This window comes from Euphorbia lathyris, chromosome 9 (genome assembly GCF_963576675.1).
Source record: "Euphorbia lathyris chromosome 9, ddEupLath1.1, whole genome shotgun sequence".
NCBI classification, from domain to species: Eukaryota; Viridiplantae; Streptophyta; class Magnoliopsida; order Malpighiales; family Euphorbiaceae; genus Euphorbia; species Euphorbia lathyris.
In genome coordinates, this window is record NC_088918.1 from 62,222,521 (window position 1) to 62,249,044 (window position 26,524).

Below are 26,524 nucleotides of genomic sequence, written 5' to 3' on the forward strand. Positions count from 1 at the left end.
AGGCGAGATCATCTTGATGTGACAGACTTTTATTATTAATGTTAGGGTAATTAATTTATTAGTCCCTATATTTTGACAAAACACATTGTTTAGTCCCTGTGTTTTCAAAAACACATGGTAAGGTCCCTAACCTTTTTCTTAGTGAACTGTTTAGTCCTTCCGTCTGTTTGTTAGATTTTTTTACCGTTTATGACTTCAGAAATGACTAAATTACCCTTTACTATTTACCTTCAAACTTTAGAAGAGGAAATCCAATTTAGAAGAAGAAGCTATTTGTATGGAGAACAAGAAAAAGAAAAGATCCAATGCTTACGAATTTGAACGATTAAGAAGAAAATCAAGAAGAAGAACACTCAAAGTTGATTTCAGATGCATTAGAGTTTAAAGGAAAGGAAAAGAAGAACGCAAATCCAAATTGACTAATAAAATCTTCGTGAGAGTCTAATGGCAGAGACTAAACAGTTCACTGAGAAAAATGTTAGGGACTAAACAGTTCATTTAGAAAAAGGTTAGGGACTTTATCATGTGTTTTTTAAAATATAGGGACTAAACAGTTTGTTTTGTCAAAATATAGGGACTAATAAATTAATTACCCTTAATGTTACAATGACGTATCACAACCGTGGAACAGTTTTTGTTGTTTTTGTTAGATTACATGCTCTTTGAATTATTAAATTTTCCATTTTTTGTGTTTTTACCGTTTTTTGTTTTCCGTTTGTTTTTTGTATTTTTTCGTCTTTCATGTTTTCCATTTTTCCATTTTTTTATATTTTTAGAATGATATATATTAAATATTTGAATTGATGGTAATAATTAAAATTTTAAAAGAAATAAGAAATTACATTTGAGGGCTATATTGTCTTTTGAATAAAAAAATTATCTATTCAATTTTATTCTATTCCACCAACCAAATTTAGGATTAGTTATTCTTCAAGAATAGCTATTCTATTCCTTGCTATTCTATTCCTTTGGAATAGTAATTCTATTCCATTCCATTCTATTCCGCGAACCAAACGGCACCTTAGGGCTCGTTTGGTTCGCGGAATAGAGGGGGAATAGAATAGCCTATTCCTAAAGAATAGTTATTCTCATCTTTGGTTGATTTTTTTATGGAATAGTTATTCCATGGAATCCCTATTCCTTGATTTCATGGAATAGCTATTCTTCAATTTAGGTTAGGAATAGCCTATTCCTAATATTATATTTTTGTAATTTACAAAATTATCCTCCATTAAATCCTCAATCTTCTCTCTAATCACTTTCCCAAATCTTATAAATTTTGGTCAATCCATAATTTATATCATATAAAACGTGAAAAATGGAAAAATGACGAAAACGTTAAAAAATGTAAAAATACGAAAAATATGAAACACGAAAAATGTGAAAATGTTACAAACACGAGAATATGCAAAAAATAAAATACGCGAAAAACATGAAAACGTGAACAAATGCGAAAAACACGAAGACGCAAAAAAAAAAAGAAAACACACGAAAAACACAAAATAGGAATAGCGCGAAAAAGTGACAAAACACGAAATATTAAAAAACGTGAAAAATAAAAACACGAAAATGCGAAAAAATACGAAAAATGCTAAAACACAAAAACGTGACAATATGTGAAAAACATGAAAATGCGAGAAACGCAAACAAAACACGAAAACGTTAAAAACAAAAAAAAATATGAAAAAATACGAAAAACATGGAAAAACATGAATAACACGAAAAAGTAACAAAATACGAAAAATACAAAAACGCGAAAAAAAAACAAAAAGGGGAAAAACCGAAAAACTAAAACGTGAAAAATCGAAAAAATACAAAATAAAACACAATAACATGACAAAACGTGAACAAACGGAAAAAACAAGAAAACTTGGGAAACACGGAAAAACATAAAAAAAACGTTACAAACGCATTTTTCGTGTTTTTAACACTTATGTTTTCGTGTTTTTCGATTTTTTCATTTTTTTTTTCACATTTTCGTGTTTTCCACTTTTTTCATGTTTTTTTGTGTTAACACGTTTATATGTTTTCGCGTTTTCACCCTTTTCCACTTTTATCTCATTTTTTTCTTTTGTTTTTGTGTTTTTAATGTTTTTTTTTTGCACTTTTACATTTTGTTTTTTTACCTCTCTTTTTTCGTGTTTTTACAATTTTTCCGTTTTCATGTTCTTATTGTTTTTTCGTTTTTAATGTATTTTTCGTGTTTTTTTCGTATTTCGTGTTTCTCATTTTTCTATTTTTTATATATTTTTTAAAATAATATATATTAAATATTTGAACAATTTATAGTAAAAAATTAAAATTTTAAAATAAATAAAAAATTACATTTAAGGATAATATTGTCTTTTTAATAAAAAAATTATCTATTCCATTCTACCTTATTCCACCAACCAAACATAGGAATAGTAATTCCTAAGAATTTCTATTCCATTCTTTGCTATTCTATTTCTTTGGAATAACCATTCTATTCCATTTCATTCTATTCCGCGAACCAAACGGCACCTCAGTGTTTTAAGACCATTTTATGGTATACAAGGCAAGAGAGTGGAATGTTTCCAATATTGAAAATAGGATAAATAATTTATTAGTGTTCATATTTTTACTTCATACATTGTTTAGTCTATTATTTTGAAAAATATATTATAAGATCTTTATCTTTTGTCGATATTAACCATTTGGTCGTTCTATTTATTTATTTTAGATTTTTAACTATCATATTTGACATAAACAGATAGATAAAAATAACAGAGTACATGGACATTTTGTATCGTACTATGGCTGTACGGGTAAAGTTAAGTTATTCGGTTGAATCTTTTACTTGGTTAGGTTTCACAATTCAACATCTAATTACTTGATTGGGTCTTTTAGTTCGAGGTGAGTAAATAAATCTTAACTAAATCTCTCATTTTATATTTTTTACAACAGAGTTTAAACAATAGTTTATTGATCCATATTTCTCAAACACGGTTTGCCACCATACGAGCCCTAAGTGATTTAGCTCATGTTTATCGAATAGGTTTATTAATTCTAGTGGTAGAATGAGTGAGAACAAAGATAGAGAAGAACTTGAATAATAAAACAATAAGATAATGATAACATACATATGTTATCCTTGGGGTCAAAATGTAATTATAAGAAGAAAGGGATATTTATCAACATAAAGACGGGCCATATGGCATGGACCTAGACCCGCTTGGAATGTGCATCCGCCAAATGGAACATAGATTCAGATCTGCCCAACGACATGGATCCACCCCTATACCTATCTAGAACGTCCTCGAAGATAACCAAGGGTTAGTGCCATTAAAGGCTTTAATGGTATACAAAACCAGAGAATGAGTAATTAATGTGTTAAAGAGCATTAATAGCAAGACTGTTCATATACTACTCCATTAATAACCATATCTTACGTAATCTCATATAAATACCTCAATCCAAGGTATTCGAGATATGCATTCATATTCACAAAAGTGCTTTTGTTAATTATTATTATTCTCAATATCAACTTACTAAATTTAGCATCGGAGTATTCCCCCGTCGATCCCAACGGCACCTCACAGGGACGATCTCCGATGAAAGATACATTCAGCAAATATTAGATAATTAAGGATATAAGACAAGCCGATATTGAAGTCGTAAAGAATGAATGTACCTTAAATAACCTTGTATAAAAACGACAGAATAACGGAATGGAACTGAAAGGTAAACTAAACTATGACCGAACCGAATCTAAAAGCTAAAAAATATTAAATACTAAATTGAATGAAAACTGAATAATATATACATAGTTTAAGCCTTTATTTATAGTACTAGGGTCCCCTCCTAGTCTATTTAGGTATCCTTGTCTCTTCAAAGTTGGAATAGGATGTATGAGATTTGATTCGGATCGGAATTCCCGAAGTAGAGATGCGTTATGAAAAGGTTTGTCTGTTAGACGCAACTCATCGAGTAGCATGACTTCAGCTCACTGAGCAACATGTATTTTTCACGATTTCTGTTCTGTTGACTTTGTCTTTAATGGTTGATTGCTCGTTGATGACTTCCTCGACGAACATGTATGTAGCTCGTCGAGCAACTCTTTGGATATTTTCCCTTTTTGCTCAGTTTCATATTCGATTGTTCCTGAAACAACTCAAAACATTCGTTAGATAGTTAATAGGCTGAAGACGCTATAAATCAGGGTATTTAGGCTAGAAAAACGTGTTTATATAAACATGGTTTTAACTACACTCTAGACTCTATATAATATAGCGATATACATTTTGGGCTTTTTTTTGTTAGTTAACCCATTGGACACTTTCATGTTTTTTTTAGTCAATTATATTTAGAAATTTGTAAAAAAAAAAAAAAAAAAAAAAAAAAAAAAAAAACTTATTGGTTGGTGCAAGCTTCCAACTGAAGTGTCTGGATGCCATCTGTTATGAGACTTTGGTTGGACAAATGCAGCAAGAAATAAATGTATTTCCTGTCCAAAACATGAAGGCCACTAATTTTTATTTATTTATTTATTTTTGTTATTTTGATGACCGCAATTTGTAATGGCCCATATCGACGGCTCAAATGTAATTGTCGTCTCATAATTCAAATTAAGTTTGGCCAATTTCACTTCTCAACCTCCAACTTATATCGTTTTCACATTTTTATTCTTTAACTTCATTTTAGAATTACAAATATATATTCAGACTTCAATGAAGTGTAGTTAAATAAAAATCTTTTTTTAAGGGTCCAATTTAGATTTCCTAACCAATTTTCAAAGGGTTGAAAAGAGAAACACAATTATATAAAGAAATATACAAAGCTAAAAAATGTTTTATATAAAAAATATTGAAATAATAAGAATATTTTAAAATAGTGTAAGCTTACAATCAAAATTAGGAATTAGAAAGAGTACGGATTTTGTAGGTATCTCGGGTATGAGATTAGAGACCGGATATCCGGTATTCGATACCCGCTATGTGTTAAAAAAAAATAAAGATTGTATCATTATGAATTATTTATTTTTATTTTTAGTGTGCTTTAATTTTTTTGATAATTTAAGTTATTTAAATTATTTATAAAATTTATGGATGGTTTATTAAATTTCTGTTTTGTTAAATTTTATAATTTTTATTTTATGTTTTGATTTTTAATAGTAAATTAAATAGGACGAGAATAAAATTAAAAAAAATCTATGAAAATAATAGGACGGAACATATAAAAGTTTAGGATTGATATTAAGCGGATCATTTACCCATTTGAAAATGGTAGATACAAAATTCAAAATGGTACAAAATTATATAAATAAGGTAAAATGTATATTTTAGTCCGTAATCAACTCATGGTAAATAAATAAGGGAAAATGTATATAAATAGTAAAATCGTTCGAAACAATTTTAATTTTTTAATATTTTTATTTTGAGGTTGTTAACGGTTATTTTGAGCAATTAGTTAAAGTTTAGTGTATACAAGTGTAAAGTTCAGTCAATTTTATATTGCATTTTGAAGTTCAGTGGTCATACTGTGAAAATTAATAAAGTTTAGTGGTCATGGGTGTAATTTACCAAAAAAAATACAAAAGGGCATGAGTTAGTATGCAACTATGTGATAGTATATAAGGATGAGATGTCATAAGAAATGGCCATAGAATAAGATGGAAGGATTGGGAGATAAGAGATGGTCTCTCAAGGGAATGACTGCTCTTGTCACCGGTGGATCTCGAGGAATCGGGTAATTTTCTATCTTCTTCTTTTCAAGTTTTTCTTTTTCTTTCTTTAAACATAAAATTTTGTTACATTTTACATAAATACAGGCATGCTATAGTAGAAGAGTTAGCAAAATTTGAGGTTGTCGTTCACACATGTTCCCGCAAACAAAATGAACTTGACCACTCTTTACAAGAATGGAAAAATAAAGGCTTCAAAGTAACGGGATCTATATGCGATGTATCACAAAGAGATCAAAGAGAGAAACTCATAGAGACCGTCTCCTCTATTTTCCATGGAAAACTCAATATACTTGTATGTTTTCCTTTTAATTCTTTCTTTCTTTCTTTTTTTTTTTTATCAAGAGAAAGAACTATATTACATACATAAAAATTATGCTTTGAATAGGTGAATAACGCTGGAACAGCTAAGATGAAAGAAGCCTTAAATCAAAAATCCGAAGATATGTCAATGATAATGGGAACAAATTTTGAATCATGTTTCCATCTATGTCAACTTGCACATCCTCTATTAAAGGCATCAGGATCTGGAAGTATTGTTAATATTTCTTCCATTGCAAGTACTGTTGTTACTGTGCCTGGTGCTATTTATGCCGCATCTAAAGGTAAAATACATATAAAAACAAATACTTGTGGTTTGTCCGTTTTTTGTCATCATAACATGTATGGAACTTTTCGATAGGAGCTATGAATGAGTTGACGAAAGGGTTTGCATGTGAGTGGGCGAAAGATGGAATTCGCGTTAATGCAGTTCTACCAGGACTCATTTATACTTCACTTGTGGAATCCTATGGTGAAACGGTAAATAAATATCAATTATTTCACGACTAAGGTTTTGTTGTTGTTGTGTATATTATTCGATATATTTAAGATCAATTGATTAACTGAATGTGTTGCTCAGAAAGTATAGAAAAAAATTTCGCATCTATACATATATATGCTAAAAAAATTGTTATATAAACTAATTTAGCCAAGTTAAAAAAAATGTTGACAGGATCCTGTTAATGCCTCTAAAGGTTTATCACAATTCTTGAGTAGAGTTCCAGTTAAAAGAGCAGGAAAGCCAGAAGAGATATCGTCAATGGTGGTATATCTTTGTTTTCCAGGTGCTGCTTATATCACTGGTCAAGCTATCACTGTTGATGGAGGATTTACCATCAATGCACTCACTAACTAAATATCCTCATCGATGACTTTTTATTATTATTATTATTATTTTAAACAAATAATAATTATAAAAAAACGAGAAAATTCCATGGTTGGTAATCTTATGGGCCCTAGTTGATTTTATTTTTTTGTAACTTAATTATGAGACTTTACTTCCACAAATAAGTTCATTTTGTTATGAAATTATTAATTATTTATTATTATGTAACGCAGAAATTTTATATTGAAATTTTTTTTTATAGAGGTTGTTTCAAAGAGTGCCAAAATATAATACATTAGAGCATCTTTAAGAGACTCACAGTCCACTCTCTAAAAATAATATAAATAATTGATTTTAGTGATTTAAGAGTGACTAATACATATTATCTCTAACAATGTTCCTCGTATTATTGTTATGCTTACCAATAGTGAGAGGAGAGAGATTACTTAATAATAAATTATTAATAAAAAAATAAAATAAGAAGGTACTAAGAGCGGTGAGAGATTCTCTATTAATAGAGAAGATGAAGAGACTCTTCGTGATTTGAGGAGTCGCTAAGAGGCTGTTGGAGTTGATTTTTAACTCCCCATTCTCAAATTTTAACTTAAGAATCAAATTAGAAGATTGTTGGAGATGCTCTCATATTAAAATATAATATTTTATTTCATCAATCCTCTAAATCACTTTTGTCAATTTTTTTGTTAAAAAATGCTTCAGTACATATCATTACTTTATATACAATTTATTTTAATGATAAATATTGTCATACATGTGCATATCAATAGTAATCAAGTAAATCATTTTTTTATATTAAAAAAAGTTTGACAACCTTAAGCAAGATTGTTTGAAAATTTCAAGCTACCATCATTGTTCCAATAGATGATACTCTTTAAAAATTGTCAAAAACATTGTCACATCACCGAGCATTCTTCTAAACACTCTCCATTAGAGATACTTTTAACAACTAAACATGTGTATTTATAATGGCACTATACACATACGAGTATCAAGATAAGCATAGTTTTTTTTTTTTTTTGATAAAAGATAAGCATAGTTAAGAACCACATACTGAGAAGGTAGCCTATTAGTATAATATGCTTATTATCTTCATTTGTAATGACACTAATATTAATAAGTTTCCAATTAAATTCTCCACTATATTAATTCATATGTATTTACATATATATTAATTTATATATAAGTGTGGTTAGAATCATATTATAATTCATAAATTTATAACACGTTATCAGCATAAGTTTGCTTGTTCAATTAATTTTCAATGCGATTTTACTTGTTCAATTAATTTCTACTTGACCCTACTTCTACAATTAATTTTGAGTATGTTTCTAATATTTTAATTGGGTTAAGGTGCAAAAATACCCCTAACGTTTTGGGTCAGGAGCAATTTTACCCCTAACGTCTAAAATGGTGCAATTTTACCCCTAATGTTGGAAGCCAAGAGCAATTTTACCCCTAACGTTGATAAATTGGGTCAATTTGAGAAATAATTCATCAAACTGTCTTCTCGGTCATGAATCTTGTCAGCTACACTTCACACATGGGTTATTTTATCAGTAACAAATCACAAACATATGTTGGGATGTGAAAAAAATATTAAAAACATACTGTCTTTTATACGAATTAGACAAAAAAAATTCAAAAAATTCACCGAATTTATAAATATTAATCTCCAATTTTATTATTAAATTACAAAAAACATTATATCATTTTTTTAGAACAAATTGATATGCAATTGGTGCAAAATAAAGAAAAAAAATGACTGTATTTTATAATAGTATCTGAAATTGATTCAATTTATCAACGTTAGGGGTAAAATTGCTCTTGGCTACAAACATTAGGGGTAAAATTGTACCATTTTAGACGTTAGGGGTAAAATTACTCCTGACCCAAAATGTTAGGGGTATTTTTGCACCTTAACCCTATTTAATTTTATTTGTTAAATATTATAATTTTATTTTTAATATAAATATTTGTAATAAAAATTTAATGATGTCAAACCTTTCTAGAGTTCAATTTATACGGATAACAACTTGGACCTTTGCACATGGGTCAAATTATTACAAATATCATTAAGCTCACGGATCATTTTTTAAATCGCCATTAGGTGATGTATGATCATGACGTTTCTAGTAAGCTTCGAACTTGATCATTAGAATATGAAGATTTGTCAGAATCATACTTTCAAACTTGTGCTTCAAAGCGGTCCATAAATGCATTGTGTTCCCATACTTACAGAACTTCTTAGTGATGTCATCATAATCGCTCTGAACAAGATGATACGAGCTATGAGATTATTTTATTCAAGGCTACATAAGCCTTTTGATTTTATATGCTAAGGTGTAGCTCTTTTTCGCGTTTAGTCATAACTAACTCAAAAGGCTCATGCCTTTTACTCTTCAAACATATATTGGATTTTTATAATACTCATCACCTTAATTATATTTAACTCCATTAAGGTTTATGTCTTTGTTTTGTTCAGCCACGACAGTTTTTGAAGCTGAAGCTATTGTAGAAGGTGGATTTATAATGGAATTTTAACTACACGTTTGATGCGCCTCGAGCTAAAACTCAAAGACTCACTAAATGATAAGTGTACTCTCATCGTTATCAAGTAACAATCTAGAAAGTCCATGTATCAAATCCACGATTCATACCACAAGTATCAAACTACTCAATTCGTAATCGTTATTTAAGCAGTAAAAAGTTGGATTCTGTTTTGTTATTCTACTTCCATAATTTAATTACTAATTCTAATTCTAATTATTGATATAGGCTAACTATTATTCCCTGTGAATGATAATGGAAAATGATATGATAATCAGAAGATTGAAATAATATTCTAAACTTAATTATGAATAGACTATTGGTGCACAAATGGATTAAGGATCGAACCGGTTTATCCCATGATTGTTCTTAGCACGTGATTCTCTGACTGGGCCGTAACTAACTCAAATGGCTCAAAAATCAGGGTATGTTTACCATGGTATTACCAATACTTATGATTTTTTATATGACGAAAATGGAATAATTGTTACAACCAATTCAAATCCGGAGAGATCTTACAAATTGACTAAGAAAAAGGAGAGGAAATCGCCTTCGGAGCTTTATTTAATTCAAACAGTCGTCGTTTGAATCGGAGGATGAACCTTGATGGGAAGGGTAAAGCTAACAGTTATCTCTGGATATTAAATACTAAATGAGTATTAAATACTGAAAATGAATTTTGAACAATGAATGCTTAATTCTAAAGTTATTAATTAATAATGAATCCTAGATAATTTTATGAATTAAATTGAATGTTGTATGCTTTAGAAATAAACATCCAACGTCTTTAAATAGAAAACAAAAACCTAAAAATAAGCTATGAAATATTTTGTTTGATTTATATATTCAAAATAGCAAGAACGAGTTAAAGATAGAGGATTCAAGGCCAGCTCGATAAGTTGGCCATCAGCCACACATAATCCATCCTTTGGGCACCAGCTCAGCAGGCTAGAAATTCTAGTTCGTCGAGCAGGAGGGCAGGAGCTTCTGGCTAGCTTCGGTTTTTAATTTCTAGCTCGTTGAGCTAGGTGGAAAAAGGTCCGGATGCATGCAAAATCACTTTAAACGTTAGTCAAACCTTCCCTAATTGCTCAATCCCTTGAAAATATATCAATACATCACTAAATCATATCAAATATTTACCCAAATCATTTAATTAACTTACCAAAACTCCTCTATCCATACCAAGTCAAATAATATTTTGGTAAGTTAATTCCATGATTTGGCACATATAAAACTCTAAATCAAATATGAAAATCAATTTATTAAAAGTAGCAAAATACTTGCTAAAATTTGAGAAATATAAACTAAATACTAGATATGTAATTAAAAACTTAGATTTGACAAAATAAAGATAAAATTGATTTAAATTAATTAAAAAGATAATAAAAGACACGAAATAATTCTGAAAACCGTAATAAAAAATAGGAATAAAATATCCCTATCAAACCTCTTCACACTTTAAATTTTTACTTGACATCAAATAAACTAAAACCAAACCCGCAAAATATACTATCTGAACTACAAAACCCCCTGGTTTGACCAAGTGAGCGACACAAAACAAAAACGTAAAATACTAAAGGATGACAACATTTTCTGCTCACACTTTGAAGTTTTACTTGTCCTCAAGTAAACTAAAACCAAACCCAAAAGATAGACTAGTTGAAATAGAAAACCTCATGGTTTGACCAAGTGAGCGACACAAAATAAAAAAACTTAAAATAGTAAAGGATGACAACCATCCTTCCTCATACTTTGAAGCTTTACTTGTCATTAAGTATACTAAGCGAGATAGAAAACCTTCTGGTTTGATCAAGTAAGTGATGCAAAAATGATCAGCTGTAAATACATGTATTCAAAAAGCAAACAAGAACACAATGCTCAAAAAGTGGCACTTCAATTCACAAAGGTCGTACTTTTAAGCAAAGGGAGATAGGCTTGATTAAACAAGATTTAAGGAAAAACTAAATAAACACATCACTGAAGATTGTTCACTCAATCATACAATATTTAGATGGCCATGTGTTTACTTTCATATTTACACTTGTCTTGCTAACATTCTAACAATATCAAAAACAGTCTTGAAGTTCGGGTTGTAATGAGGTTAAGTTATGGGTGTGTCAAAAAGTCATTTTGGATTAAAAATCTAGCACTAAGTAACATATTTACAAGAAATGACATAAAAGATGTGTTACTAGCAAGTTGTTTTAAAGGAAACAAGCGACAAAAACGAACTACATTTTTTTATTCTTTTCTGATTTTTTTTAAAGAATATGATCGAGGGTAACACGGTCATAAGGGATGGAGATAAAATGAATTGACCCGAAAGAACAAGGTCAAATAAAAACAAACTAGACCAGTAGTTAGAGATGGTCTATTTACGTAAGGAATTGCTCATTCATTTTTTGGGTAAGCAACTTGCTTAATGATAAAGTTCAATGATAAAAATGTCAAAACGGATAGTGCTAGAACAAACGAGTATCATTTGCAAAAAAAAATGGTTAAGAAACAAAATAAAACTTGTTAAATTGCTCAACGAGACTTCCTAGAGGTGGTGAAAAATGAAGAAAAATAGAAAGAAAAGGTTAATTATAGGGAGAGCAATCATCGTTTATTATTCAAACCAAAGCGTGTAAACTTAATTCGGCATTTGGTGAAAAATCTGTAACTTTCAACAAGAAAAAGCACACCAAGAAAATGTCAAAGAAAATAGAGCTTTTAGATGTTCGCGCTTTCAGGTTCAAAATTACTCACAATTTGTTAGGTTGTTTTATGCTAAATAACTTCCATAAAATCAAGTTCAATCACACATGTCTTCAATTCTTAATTTATGAAAACGATGGACTGAAAATAAGCAAACTAAACAAAGTAGAACTAGATGCAATCATAGACCATGAGTTTACAGATACAAGATTTGTGTCTCCCACATAAACTAGTTAGTATGCAAATTCAAGTTCGATTCTCATTTTCTAAAAAATAAATAACTAAGTTCAACTTCGAATGGAGTATACAATTTTGGAGATTATAAAATCACACACAAAACAAACACAAAATACGTAAATGTAAATTTATTGAAATGAAAAAACTTGAAATTAAAACTTTTATTTAAACTTGGCTTGCCTCCCAAGAAGTGATACTTTATAGTTGGTGAGCTCGACATAGAATTCATTCTTATTTACATGCTTCCATTCGTGTTAGGAATTCAAATTCTTGAATAAATAATTCATACCTATAAAATGGATTATAAGTCTCAAAGAAATTTAATAAAAACAAACAATAAAATTTGAATAAATGGTGAAAACAATGGATTATGCTATCCCTTAATTTCAGCTTATTTAGTTGCTAGTGGATGGTTAAGTTGGTTAGAGTAAGTGGGCAGTTAAGTTGGTTAGGGTAAAAGTAGGTATGGGTCTTACTTCCAAGCCTCATTTCTCCTTACATATGGGCCCGAATTAGGCCCATGAACACATCACAAATTTCTTGGGATGTTTGGTTTTTGGAACACTAGACTTCGTATGAAAATTTGTCTGTTTGATACGCCAAATGGCTAATTGAAGTGATGTTGGTATGGTAGACACATACTCTAACTTTTGAAGCTTATTTCTCTCTCCATATGGATCCGAATTAGGCCTATGAGCATACCACGGATTCCTCGGGATGTTTAGTTTCTGGAACACTCGACCTTGTGAAAAAATCCGTCTGTTTGATGGCTCAAATGGTCCGTGGAAGTGATATTGGTACTGCTGGAAAGATGGTCATTTTTTATCTTTTTCTTTTTTCTCTTCTTTTCCTTGTTTTAGAGGCCAGCTCGCCGAACTAGAGACCAGTAACGTCGAAGGACGATTTTTTTCAATTTTTTCATTTATTTATTTATTATTTTCTTTTATATTCATTAATAAGAATTACAATATGGTAAATATATAAAATTTATTTTATGGGTCAACAAACTCAAATTTTTTTTATCTGTGATGGGTATGAAACCGGTATGAGAATATTCTCAGGTATCTAGTACTTGTTACCCGTCAAATATTTACTTTTATCCATTGATTTTAACTACTAATCTAATTTATTTTTATTAATTATGTTGCAGTCTTGGTCATATGCATCTTAATGAGCATGTAGAATTTGCTCATTCACCGTTAGATCTATGCTTATTAGAATCCTAAGGTGGAGATTCAAAGCATCCTGAGCCATAGATTTAATAAGCCTATATCTAACGATGAATGAGCAAATTCACTTACTCATTAAGGTGCATGGGAAAATTTCTGATTATGTTGATTTAGAATATTTGTTAAATTTATAGATGAATTATTTATCGATGATTTATTAAATTTGTAATTTTTTTATTTTATATATTGATTCTTAACTGATAAAAGTACTCGCAATTTAGATGGAACGATACAATTTATCAAGGGAGAAGGTACCAAAATAGGCCTAAGTTTTTGGAGAAGTACCAATTTAGGCTCCACGTTCAAAATAGCACCAATTTAGGCTTAACGTTTACAACATAATATCAATTTAGGCTTAACGTTTACAATATAGCATCAATTTAGGCCTTACATACAAAATAGCACCAATATAGGCTTAACATTTATAAAATAATACGAATTTAAGCTTAACGTTTACAAAATATATACAATTTATGCTAAACGTTATAATTAAATTAACCATATTATATTCTTTTTCTATTAACTTTATATGTTATATTTTTATTTAGTTCTATTTTCTTATAATACAATTAATTAGTATTCTTGCCCATTAAAACCTTATATTTGTTTTTCATTAACCATTCCATGACTCCTAAATTCTATGGCTCATGTAATATATGCAAACTAAAAGTAATGGAATATCACCAATATAGGCTTATTGTTGATATTCCTAGGGGTGCAAGCGAGCCTTGGTAGTTCGCAAACTATTCGAGCTCGGCTCGGTGAAAGTTCGATCAAAGCTCGGCTCGATATGGCTCGACTCGAGTTCGGGATCGGCTCGAGCACTAACGAGCTGAGTCCGAGATTCCTCAGGTTCGGCTCGAAAGCTCGCGAGCATGCTCGATTATTTTTAATTACTATATATATTTCATTATATATATTTAATATATATTTCATTAGTTATTATTAGTTTTCATCACAATTCACAAATCAAATAAGATTTAACCCATATAAAAAATGATACAAAAAAGTTTAGACATTTGAATATTTAGCAAGACAATTAGGTTTTGATAAAGAATAAAATACATTACAAAGTTTAATATATATGTCATTGTTTGAAATTTTTCTCCGAACTTATGTTTTCCGATCACAAGTACCATATACTGTTTTGGAATCTCGACAATAACATGATTGTTTTTCTTTATAAATATTTTAAACTCATATGGAGTATGTTATAAGGCTTTTCTATTTTTTACGCTACTTATTCTGTGCATGTATGATGAATTTGGTTAAAGCTCGTTAGAAGCTCGATAAAAGCTCGGCTCGGTCAAAGCTCGGTCAGATTCGGTCAAAGCTCGGCTCGGTCAAAGCTCGTCAAAGCTCGATTCGAGAGGGCTCGATTCGAGATATTAACGAGCCAATACTGAGCCTACCTAGGGTTCGACTCGGTTACACCCCTAGATATTCCATTACTTTTAGTTTGCATATATTACATGAGCCATGGAATTTAGGAGTCATGAAATGGTTAATGAAAAACAAATATAAGGTTTTAATGGGCAAGAATACTAATTAATTGTATTATAAGAAAATAGAACTAAATAAAAATATCTATACTATTATATAAAGATGAATCCAATGAAAAACAGTGAATTCCAATTGATTCAACACAGTAACATATTGATATTTTTTTCCAAATTTGTCCGCCAATTGCATCACTGCAAGAGAACACATGTTGTGGGCATTTGAGTATTTATCACACTGAGTGAAAAACGACGTCGTCTGCATAATGGGCACTTTCGAAATTTCTCAACTGGTTCCTTAGGGCTTGTTTGGATGGAGATTAATTAAAGTAAGGTAGAGTAAGGTAAGGTAAGTGAAGTTTATAAAATAACTTGTTGTGTTTGGATGAAAGGTAAGGTAAGTGATGGTTAAATAATGTAATTGTGTTTGGTTTGAAGGTAAAGTAAGGTAAAGTTATATCAAATTACTCTTATATCCTTACTTTTTTTTAAAGAAGGGATAAGGTACCAAAATAAATAGGTCTATAGTTTTTGGAGAAATATTAATTTAGGCTCAACGTACAAAATGGCACCAATATAAGCTTAACGTTTAAAAAATGATATTAATTTAGGCATCGATAACGAATTGGACACGTCATTTCTATTACTCCACATACAATTGGCAAAACTTAACGGAATAATATCAATAACATGTCTCGTTGTGTTACTAAGACTTAGATTAATACATTTTTTAAAGGTTAATTGATTTAATTACTTTTGAAATTAAGTATCAACCTTTTTCTAATTTTTTTTTTAAAAAAAAGCTATGACGAGGAGGGTAGAATCTATGAATTTAGTTTATTATAGTGATGCCAAGAAAATCACCCCACTGTTTTTTTTTTTTTGATAGTAAACGATGCATTATATTAAGAATAACAGCAAGTTACATCCCCATTAATACAATCAGAGATAAAAGAAGGAAAATCATCCTTAAGGATTTCCGTTTGTGCTAAATTTAATCCCCAAGCAGCAAGTTTATGTGCTGGGATATTTGCAGATCTTTGTTCATGAACAATTCTAAAACACAGAAAACAGCAGCTGATCTGCAGAATATTCTCAACCAACACTCCCAACCAATTTGGACCCGTGAACTTTGATTGAACTAATTTGACCGCTTCTAGTGAATCAGTTGCCAACGTGATAGACTGGAAGCCTGCATCCCGGGAAATCCTCATGCTAGCAGCAATCGCTTGAAGTTCAACATGGAGGGCCGAAAGTGAGGAGCCAATTGGACCACCTCCCGACAGCAGCACCAATCCTTCGTGATTTCTAATGACGAAACCAAATCCACTTCTGTTCCCATTAGGTAGAAAAGCTGCATCAGTGTTCACTTTAAATTCATTTATATCAGGAGGACGCCACAAGCAATTTGGATTCTTTTCGCCTTCACTCCCTGCATTTTCCCGTACAGGTCTTGTATCAGTAACCCTTGACAAAACCTCCAAACCGTGCACCATTTCATTGACAATCGCCATACCTCGAGCAGTGCCAATTGGAGGTTGCTGGTGAGCCAGGCGGTTGCGTTCCGCCCAGATAATCCACAGGATACCGCAAACAGTTGCAAATTCCTGCTTTGTAGTCATAGAGGAAATCTGCCACAACCAATCCAAGCAATTCTGCGCAACAATCTTATAGACCTTCAGCGGCAACATAGACGATTTCCAGAAATCCTTAGCACCTTTGCAGTCCCTAAATAGATGAATTATTGACTCACCAGACAAACCACAGAGCCAACAACTGTCAAACTTAATTACCCCTTTTCTATAGAGGATAGAGTTACAGGGAATGTACTCTTTATAGGCGCACCATACCATGTGGATAACTTTAGGGGGCAGATTTAAGCTCCAAAGTTTCCGCCAGAAAGAGGAGGGATTCATAGACGTTGTAGCATACTCCGTCCAGCAAGGTAGACCAGAAATTGCAATCCTATAACCCGTCTTTACTGAGTAACTTCCTGATTTGGTGTCCCTCCAGTAGATTCTATCAGCCCCAGCAGAACGACTCAAAGGTAATCTTAAAATGGCAGCTGCAACTTCCGGGGCAAAGCACTGTTTTATTAATTCCTGCTTCCACTGAAACTCATCAAGATTTATCAGGCACGAAACCTTACGAGATGACAGATCATGAAAGAGAGTTAGCGGCCTGTTGCAAGGGACCCCTTCAACCCAGCGATGCTCAAAGATATCCACCAGGTGACCATTGCCAATCCGCCAAGAAGATCCCTCAATTACAATTTGTCTAGCTTTCAACAAGCTGCGCCATACCAGACTAGGACAAAAGCCAACGTTAGCATCCAAAATCTCATGCCTGGGATGATATTTGTGTTTTAGGACTTGGGCACACAGGGAGTTAGGATTCTCTATTAGTCTCCAAACTTGTTTTGCGAGAAGTGCCATATTGAAAGCATAAAGGTTTCGGAACCCCAGGCCCCCATACAATTTTGACTGGCAGAGTCTGTCCCATTTACTCCAGTGAATTCTATCCCTCTTTGGATCGTTGCACCACCAAAACTTAGCAATTTGTTGTTGGAGCTCCTCACAAAACGTCTTCGGCAGTAAGAAGCAACTCATGACATATACTGGGATTGCTTGTGCTATAGATTTTATTAGGACCTCTCGACCTCCTCTAGAAAGCAGCTTTTCCTGCCATCCCCCGATTCGTTTCATCAATCTTTCCTTAAGGTATTTAAACATAACTTTCTTTGATCGACCAATCATCACCGGAAGGCCTAGGTACTTAGTGAACCGCTCAACAGCTTGTATGTTAAGTATGGAGATGAGGCTTTCCTTGCTCGCACAGCTTACCCCCCTACTAAAAGTGGCTTCCGTCTTGTCGAAATTTATTTTCTGACCCGAGACTACTTCATATAGGAGAAGAATCTGTTTGACCTTGGTGCATTCTGTTACAGTAGCTCTGAAAAAGATTACTGAATCATCTGCAAAAAAATAGGTGTGAGATTGAGGGGCTGGACTTGTGTACACGGATACCATGTAAATGTCTGTTCATTTCAGCTTTCCTAATCAGTGCTGAGAGCCCTTCCGCGCATATAATGAACAAATAGGGAGAAATCGGATCTCCTTGTCGGAGACCCCTTGTCGGCTTAACGAAGCCTTTTGGAACCCCATTTATCAGGAAAGAGAAGGTTGCTGAACTGACACATTGATGGATTATGGAGCACCAGCTTTCGGGGAACTTCATTGCCCTCATCATATCAATTAGGAAACCCCACTCAACACGGTAATAAGCTTTTCTCATATCTAATTTCAGCGCACAAATGCCCTTTTTTCCCTTGATCCTATGCTTCATAGAGTGAAATAATTCAAACGCAATCAGTGCATTATCCGTGATTAACCGCCCCGGAACAAAAGCGCTCTGAGTAGGATTTATAATGGAGTACAGGATCCCTTTCATCCTATTAGCAATTGTCTTAGACACAAGCTTGTATAACACATTGCAGAGACTAATAGGGCGAAGGTCCTTGAGGTTACCCGGATTCCTAACTTTTGGAATGAGGGTAATGTAAGTGTGGTTCATGTTATCTGGGAACCTTTGTGATTCATTCAATATACCTAGGACACAGTCTGTAACTTCAGACCCGATGATATCCCAATAAGTTTTAAAAAACATACCTGACATCCCATCAGGGCCTGGTGACTTGGAGCTATCCATTTCATGGAGCGCATGTTCAACCTCGGATTTGTCAAAAGGTCGTGAAAGGGCTTCAATTTGGTCATCAGTCAAGAATCTATCAACCGCTTCTAGAACTTCCGAGGATTGCAACGGGTTAGAGGTGGAGTATAGGTTTCTGAAATATTGAACAATAATCTGTTCAATTTCTTCTTCATTCTCCTTCCATTCTCCACACTCATTTTGTAGCTTTGTTATAACATTCGTTTTCCTTCTAGAACTGGCTTTCGAGTGGAAAAATTTCGTATTTCGATCCCCCTCGCGTAACCAACTGACCCGGGTCCGTTGCCTCCACATAACCTCCTCCGCTTCTTGAAGCCTCTCAATCTGCCTTGTGATGTTCTTTACAGATTCTGCTCTTAAATTGCAATTTGGCAGACTTTCCATCTTCACAAGTTGTTGGTATAAGGATTTTATCCTCTTTCCCACATGACCAAACGTCACTTTGTTCCAGTGACTAAGCCTTTTACTACAATTACCAATCTTCCCACAGACTGAGAGCTGATCTGTAGTAGGCCTCTCATTCCATGCTTCAATGATCACTTCCCGGCATGAAGGGTCCCGCGTCCACATGTTTTCAAATCGGAAAGGTTTAGCTTTCTTAGGGGTGAAGCCATCAGTATCAAGCAAAATAGGGGAATGATCAGATGCTATGCGAGGTAAATGTGTAACGACCGTATTCGGGAAAAGAATCTCCCATTGAACTTGACAAACAGCTCTGTCTAGCCTCTCCCGAACCAGTGCTGATCCCCGTCTTCCATTTGTCCAAGTGAATGGAGAACCCACAAAATTCAAGTCGAAAAGATCACATGTGTCCAAGCAGTTCCGAAATGCTTCCATATTTTTGTATTCTGACTCGTTGCCCCCCTCCTTCTCCTTTGAGTACATGATCTCGTTAAAGTCACCTATGCACATCCATGGAAATGGTTCTCTTCGGTGCAGTTCCGTCATAAGACTCCATGTTAGGTGTTTACGACTTGCTTCCGACCACCCGTAAATTCCGGTTCCCCTCCATACAACCTGTCCTGTACCATCTTCAATGCCAAAGTGAATGCAGTGTTGTGTGTACCCGAGGATTCGAACCATTATATCTTTCTTCCACATCAATACCAACCCACCTGACCTACCCACACAGTCAACTATAAAGAACTCAAAATTACAGAATCTATTCTTTACTCCTTGAACCTCTTCTCTTCTTAGTTTAGTCTCCATTAAGAATACCAAAGTTGGGTAATTACTTCTCACTAGGTGAGAGAGTTCACGGACCGTCCGGGGGTTACCCAAACCTCGGACGTTCCAACTTAAGAACCTCATAGTTGTGGGCGGGGCGGGCAAGCAGCCTCCGCCGGTTTGTTTGGATTTGAGTCCTCCGAGTCTCCCCTGAACCTTTTCTCTTCTACCCCTGGCTCACAATTTACCTCTTGAAAGACTTCTGGAGCCTTTCTTTTATTATTCCCCAAGACCAACATCTCTCCATTGCCTGAAGAAAACGTCTCTTTTGTGCCAGCCCCTCTTCCCCTTGCAATTTTCTTCATTTTCATTCTGCTATTTTGATTACCACTTGGTTCGGATTTGGCCTGAGTTGTCACACAAGTGGAGTAATTTGTGATTTGGGTGGCTGGGAGGTTTGACTTTTCATAATTGAGGTAGTGTTCCCCACTAAGAATAGCTTTTTTAATTGGTCCTGTACTTTGAGTAGCTGATTCAATTTCCTGGGCCCTTTTGTTTGTGTACATTAATGAAGAGGGGTTCAGAGGTGTGCCAGAGACAAGGTTATTGCCAATTAGGACTTCTTTTTTGGCTATATCCTTTAGCATGTCAGCCCCTATCTTGTCCACATCCATCTGATTTTTGGCGTAGGGTGGCTTTGGAGAGTTATAGCTTCCAGGGCTCATTAAAGTGCTTGACTTTTTTTGCTCTTGAGTTTCTTTTGCTAATTGACATATTTGCCCTTCTGCATTCGGACATGAATCTTCAACAATTTCCATAGCTGTGCAACCCTCAGCAACGTCGTTTCCGATTTCCGTTTGACCCCAGCTTGTGAATAGAGGGCTCACATCAGTATTTAACTTCCGCCTTACTAAATTGGGCTTGTTAGGGGGAGTCTCCTTTACTTTTAGCAGCTTTGGATCATATTTGACTGCTCTAAGTTTGGTCGGAGTTGCTCGGAGTGACTGTTCATATGGCCAATCTTCTCCTTGAAAGTCTTCAGGAACCTCACTACAATCGACATGGTTATGCCCTATCAACCCACACCAATAGCAGAAACTTGGAAGCTTTTCGTATTTGAACGACACCCACACCACCATACCATTGCCAGTCTTGACCTTAGCCCCCCGAAGGAGAGGTTTAGTGATATCAACTAGTACTCTCGCCCTTACATAGCTGTCCCAGGAGCTTATACTTTCAGTATCTAGGCTTCGTACCTGTCCTATTCTGCCCGCCACCGTTGTGATCGATGATTCGTCCCGACGGTTTAGAGGGAGATTTAAGATTCTTACCCAGAATTCACAGAGATGCATCTTGATATCAGTTAGCTGTTCGTCTCCCCGTACATCTCGAAGAACAACCAGTTGACGCTCAAAATGCCATGGGCCTTCATTGAGGACCCTCTCCTTATCCCGACTAGACTCAAACTCGCATTGAAACAAATTATTACCTATATCTTTCAGTTGGAAGCCTTGCGTTCTCCACCCTATCTGAAATGCTTGAGCCATCCCCTTCAGATTAAGGGGCTTGTGAGTCATAACCTTGCCAATGATACAATTTTTGGGTTTCAGGGCGTTATCCACAACTGGTTCATTGTCCAGCTCTGTAATAATCTCCTCTGGCCCGGTTAGCTTTATCCTTGCTAACATGTCTTCAATATGCCCGGCCATTAATCCTTTTCCCAGAATATGAAAACTAGTCCTGCACGAATTCTTTTCCCAGAAAATTACACATGTATCTTGCAATAAAACAAACCAGAAACCAGGTCGGTAAGAACCCTTCACTTAGAGTAGAGGAAGAAGGCCTACTTTAGGAAGGTAGAGAAAGACCACAGAAGGGCATTATCCAAATAATAATTCCATACTAACCTAACTATTGAAATAATATCTTTGAAAATCACCCCACTGCTAAACTCAATGTTCATGTAATTTTAAATATTTGTGAGCCCACTTATTGGCGTAAATAGGAATTTCATTTTATTTACACAAATATTTGTGAGTTTGATGACACATCAACTAATACGGATGAAACAAAAAAAATGGTAATTTTGTCAAAGAAAATACTTAACCTTCCTTCCCTTTCAAATTGGAGTGTAAAGAAAATAAGAGAATATTTACCCTCACCTATCTTACTCTTTAATTTACCCTCAATGAACTACTTACCCTACCTTACTTTAATTAACCTCCATCCAAACGAGCTCTTAGGGTTACTCCAACTCTCCATCTACTCTTTCATTCCCTATCTTTCTTCCTCCTCTTCTCCTGCCAATTTGCGGCTCTTTCTTCTTCTTGGCGATTTTCTTTTCTTTCCCTAATTTTGTACTATGTTCTTATCACCAATTTCTATTATTTGTTTGCTGGTTTGTTTCCCTCTCTATTTGCGCCTCCTATCGCTTTTACTGTTGCCGGACTGGTAAGACCGATTTCCATTTAATAATATTTGATTTATAATGTTTGCTTTATTTTGGTTTCCTTTTGCAGGATCTAGGAACTGAAGTTTGATAACTCTAGATTGTTGAAGTTCGGCTACTCCGTAGACCACCATATGCAGATTGGAAACCCCAGATCGTCCTCCACAAACCCTAGCTCTTCCTTTGTTACTTACGATTAACCTCAGATCGTCCTCCACAAACGCTAGCTCTTCCTTTGTTACTTACGATTAAGTTATCATTTCTATTTGCCTTGGATTCTATGTATTCCTAATTTTTGTGCTTTCTTTTTGCAGTTTGTTTGAGATTTTTCGTACTCTAAAAATGGTTCTCTCCCACTCTTCTATAGAGGTTTGATTCAATGGCCAGTTACTGTAACATTTAATTATTTTCTCTGCCTATTTTTCTTCATTTGAGTTTTTTATGATCTGAAAATGGTTCTCTCTCTCTTCTATAGAGACCTATGGCGCACCACCATCATCCAGGCTACTGAGGCAGGGATTTTGAGACAGTTTTCTTCTATGGATGGTATACGCTTCTTAAATCTTCTGCTTTTTGGTGATTGCATTTCAATTTTGAATTAGATCAGGTGGTTTTTTTCCACTTTACTTATGTGCAGATCCAAGAAGACGTTGCAATTGAAATGTTAGGCTTTTTTATACAGGTATTGGAGTTTTTTTTTACTTGCCAACCTATAAAGCTGTCTCTTTTTTGTTAACCAGTTAGCAATTTATATAGTTATGCTACAGATGTAATCAAATTTATGTTCTTACTATAGACTCATTGATTTCTAAATATTCAATATTGCAATTCCACTTCTTATAATGCATTAGTCGATTGGCAGCCTGTTTGTTTGCTTTGGTTCTTTAGTTGTTTAATAAAGATGTTATTTGGCAGCCTGTTTGTTTGCTTTGGTTCTTTAGTTGTTTCATAAAGATGTTATTTACCTACTTCATTTGTTAATTCAAAATGCCTTAATTGATTGGTAATAAGTATGTTAGTTTTGCACAGAGATGTCAAAACATGGCGAAGGGACAATATTATAGACCTCTTTAATGGTTTTCCATTAATCACTTACAAATATTTTTTTTCCAACAAGATCTGCGGATTGGGCCTTTATGTTGAAAGGAAAATGGTTTCAGACCGAGGATGTGGAGGTAAATTACTTAAAAGTTACTCTCTATACAATCTTAGTCTTCCATTTTCCATGCTAATGATTGATTATTTGATAATCAATTCATATTTATTGACAGTGAGACTAAGGGTTATAATACAACAGTAACCGTATGATTCAGGTTGAGCTCTTTGGCAAGCAAATAATAGATGTTGAAACTGAAGCGTGCAAGGAAAGAGACAACCCACTGTCACATCAGTCTAGAGCAAAACCTGTGTGCCTTTCATTGAGCATCGTATGATGAGAAGTATTACTCTGCTCCTAATGATTACAAGGTGAGTCGAATTACTTATGTTGCACTTGTATTTTGATTATGTGTTTAAATTGGGGTGAGATGAGCATTGCAGATAATGTTCCTTTCATGATTTCAAAAAAGGAAGTTTCTTATTACGATCAATAGACATTCAAATTATTCTAAGTAAATTGTCACAATGCTTTCTTCCATTTCTATTACAATGGATTATGAAATCTTATAATTGTATCTTTAATTTTGTTTTTGGTGATAGTGTACATATATAATAGAATAAATATGTGGCAGTTCTTGCATTGTCATCGAATTGATCCAGTTGGTGTTAACGTTTTTTTTTGTTATCTGATATTAACATTTTTTATGGATTGATCCAGTTGGTGTTATTCTCCTTGCTGTTTATATAATTTCGAATTGGTCAGAGATTGTGCTAGGAAATGCAAGTCAATTGCATTTAATAATGCTGTCTACCATCTTATTAGAACCCTGCATATATTTATTTTGTCAATCAGCCTTATACAAGTAGAAAGATGAGGCACGGGGTGCCATCGGAACCATCCTTAAGAGTTGGTTCTATTTGCTGTGTAAGATTTCATTTTTCCTATAAAATGTTCGGTTAGTAATTTCTTTAACGGGAGTGCAAATTAGTATGGAACATATGCATTGTAAATACCTGTTTATTTTTCATGTTGTCTGATAAAATTCAAACAAAACTTGATCTATTTATGTGGGTGGATGTTTATGGTTGGAAAAAATATAAAGAAGTTTGAGAGTGAGATTTTATGCTGTTGATTGTAGGGTTTTTTTAGTTTATTGATGCATTGAGTTTTAGTGATTTGTTCACTATTCGTATTTTCTTATTGTTTTTTTTTTCCTTTTCAGTTTAAGTTCGATTAAGATGAGCGACCCTATTATCCCAAATTGTCCTTGCTGGATCTATTTCTGTGGAGTATTTTGCTGTTGGGTTTAGTAAATTTCATCTTTTTCTGTGGAGGTCCAACTCTTATTTTTCTCCTTCTTAGTGTCATATTAGGAAAGAGTTCTAATATGTTTTCATATGTCTGGGATGTTCCCTTTTGATGGATTTTGATGAATTTTGCTATATTCTTTTATTCCATTTGAATTAAAATGACATGATCCGAGGATTGGCTACTAAGAGTTAAATATTTTCCTTCATCAGCATTATTGGTTCAACATCTTAGTGGATACAAGAGGGAGATTTATATATACACCAAGAAATGGATATTCATATTTTAATTTGCTTACATTTTTTTTATCACTGATTCAATTAATCTATTAAGGATTTATGGTTCCATGGTGGGTACATGTGATTATATTAAGTTTACCCAATTTGAATAAATACTTAACGGAATCGTTATCTCATTGACAAATAACGATATTTTGACACTTGAACTTGACACGGTATTTCTTAAAGTTTTTATTGCCACATTGTCGAAATAATTATTTAGATTTAAAAAAGAAAACAATAAAAAAACAAACTCTAAACTAAAATCTATTAAGTTCAAGTGTCAAAATATTGTTACTTATCAATGAGATAAAGATTCGGTTAAGTTTTAATATAAATTGGATGAAATTTCACTAATTAGCATAGATCAGGGGCCAAATGTAACCAAATAATAGGTCATGACTAAATAATAAAATTTTGGATAGGTCACGGACCAAATAATGCTTTAAGCCTTTTTTGTTAACTCAATTTCTACTGGTAGGTTTCTTTTCTATCATCTAATCATTTGTTTGTTTTGTTATGTTCCTTTATTTACAATCTGTTTCTTCTTTCTTTTTCTTTGGAGACACGTATTGAAATGGTTATATAAGTCATGTTTCTTTGTTCTGTAAATGATTAATTTATTTGTAGTCTAAGTAGTGCCATCCATGAAGAATTTTCTTTGCTGCATGTTTGTGAAGGTACACATTCTATCTGTTTTCCTCTTTTGTTCTATTTATATATCCTTTATGGTTTATTTAGTTATTTGCATACATTTTATTATTTTTCTATTGAATTTTTTTTATTGAATGACAGTGTATTTTATTAATTGATAATAAAATAGTTCATCTGCAATATATTTACTTTTCTTACAAGACTCACTTAGATTTTTTCTAACTATCCTATGCTAATAACGTTGATCTTTTTTTTTCTTCTTAACAGGTACCAACCTCATTTTGTCAATTACATGATCCCCAATGTTAATCTCATCCAAAGCTATCTTAAAAATGTATTTGCAACTTTCGCTTTTCCTGTTGCAATTTAATTAGTCTTCAATCAAACTTCCTATTGTAAAACTATTCAACATAGCCTTTACTTTTCTTCTATTTATAACTATATATATAAAAAATATACTATTAATTTTTTATTGCTGTTACCAATAGCCATATTATTTTAGCATAAAATATTTTAAACTAATTTTCTTCCGAAGCGAAGCGAGGGTGTCCTTCTAGTAACATATAAACAACAACAACAACAAAGCCTTAGTCCCGAAATGATTCGGGGTCGGCTAACATGAACCATCATATAAAACCGTGAAAATCAAGTCGTGTCAGCGACACAGATTCGCTCCCTCCACTCCGTCCTATCCACTACCATATTTTCCTCAATTCCCAATAAACTCATATCACTCTCGATCACCCTCCTCCAAGTTTG

General features: G+C 33.3%; 1 protein-coding gene and 1 long non-coding RNA gene across 10 annotated transcripts; both read left to right on the forward strand.

The window, feature by feature from the left end:
* The first annotated feature begins 5,590 nt into the window (after positions 1 to 5,590).
* LOC136207209 (tropinone reductase homolog) lies at positions 5,591 to 7,116 on the forward strand. The gene is made up of 5 exons (XM_065998522.1): positions 5,591 to 5,706; positions 5,789 to 5,996; positions 6,090 to 6,306; positions 6,384 to 6,502; positions 6,696 to 7,116. The coding sequence occupies exons 1-5, from the start codon at positions 5,630 to 5,632 to the stop codon at positions 6,876 to 6,878; spliced, it is 804 nt and encodes a 267-aa protein (XP_065854594.1). The 5' UTR covers positions 5,591 to 5,629; the 3' UTR covers positions 6,879 to 7,116.
* Positions 7,117 to 22,195: 15,079 nt separating this feature from the next.
* LOC136205634 (uncharacterized) lies at positions 22,196 to 26,237 on the forward strand. Of its 9 annotated transcripts, XR_010676038.1 has the most exons (8): positions 22,196 to 22,428; positions 22,497 to 22,795; positions 22,902 to 22,972; positions 23,064 to 23,108; positions 23,544 to 23,601; positions 23,740 to 23,893; positions 24,748 to 25,791; positions 26,033 to 26,237. It is a non-coding gene; the product is annotated as an uncharacterized lncRNA (long non-coding RNA). The 9 variants fall into 9 exon arrangements; XR_010676041.1 differs by lacking the exon at positions 26,033 to 26,237 and having other exon boundaries at positions 22,199 to 22,428; positions 23,456 to 23,601; positions 23,698 to 23,893; positions 24,748 to 25,021; XR_010676044.1 differs by lacking the exon at positions 24,748 to 25,791 and having other exon boundaries at positions 22,201 to 22,428.
* The last annotated feature ends 287 nt before the right edge of the window (positions 26,238 to 26,524 follow it).

Excerpts from the sequence above, each read along its gene's own strand:
- LOC136207209 (XM_065998522.1), top strand. The coding sequence starts at position 5,630 with ATGGAAGGATTGGGAGATAAGAGATGGTCTCTCAAGGGAATGACTGCT. Across the intron at positions 5,707-5,788 it reads GGTGGATCTCGAGGAATCGG|GCATGCTATAGTAGAAGAGT; the intron begins GTAATTTTCTAT and ends ACATAAATACAG. Across the intron at positions 6,307-6,383 it reads TATTTATGCCGCATCTAAAG|GAGCTATGAATGAGTTGACG; the intron begins GTAAAATACATA and ends ACTTTTCGATAG.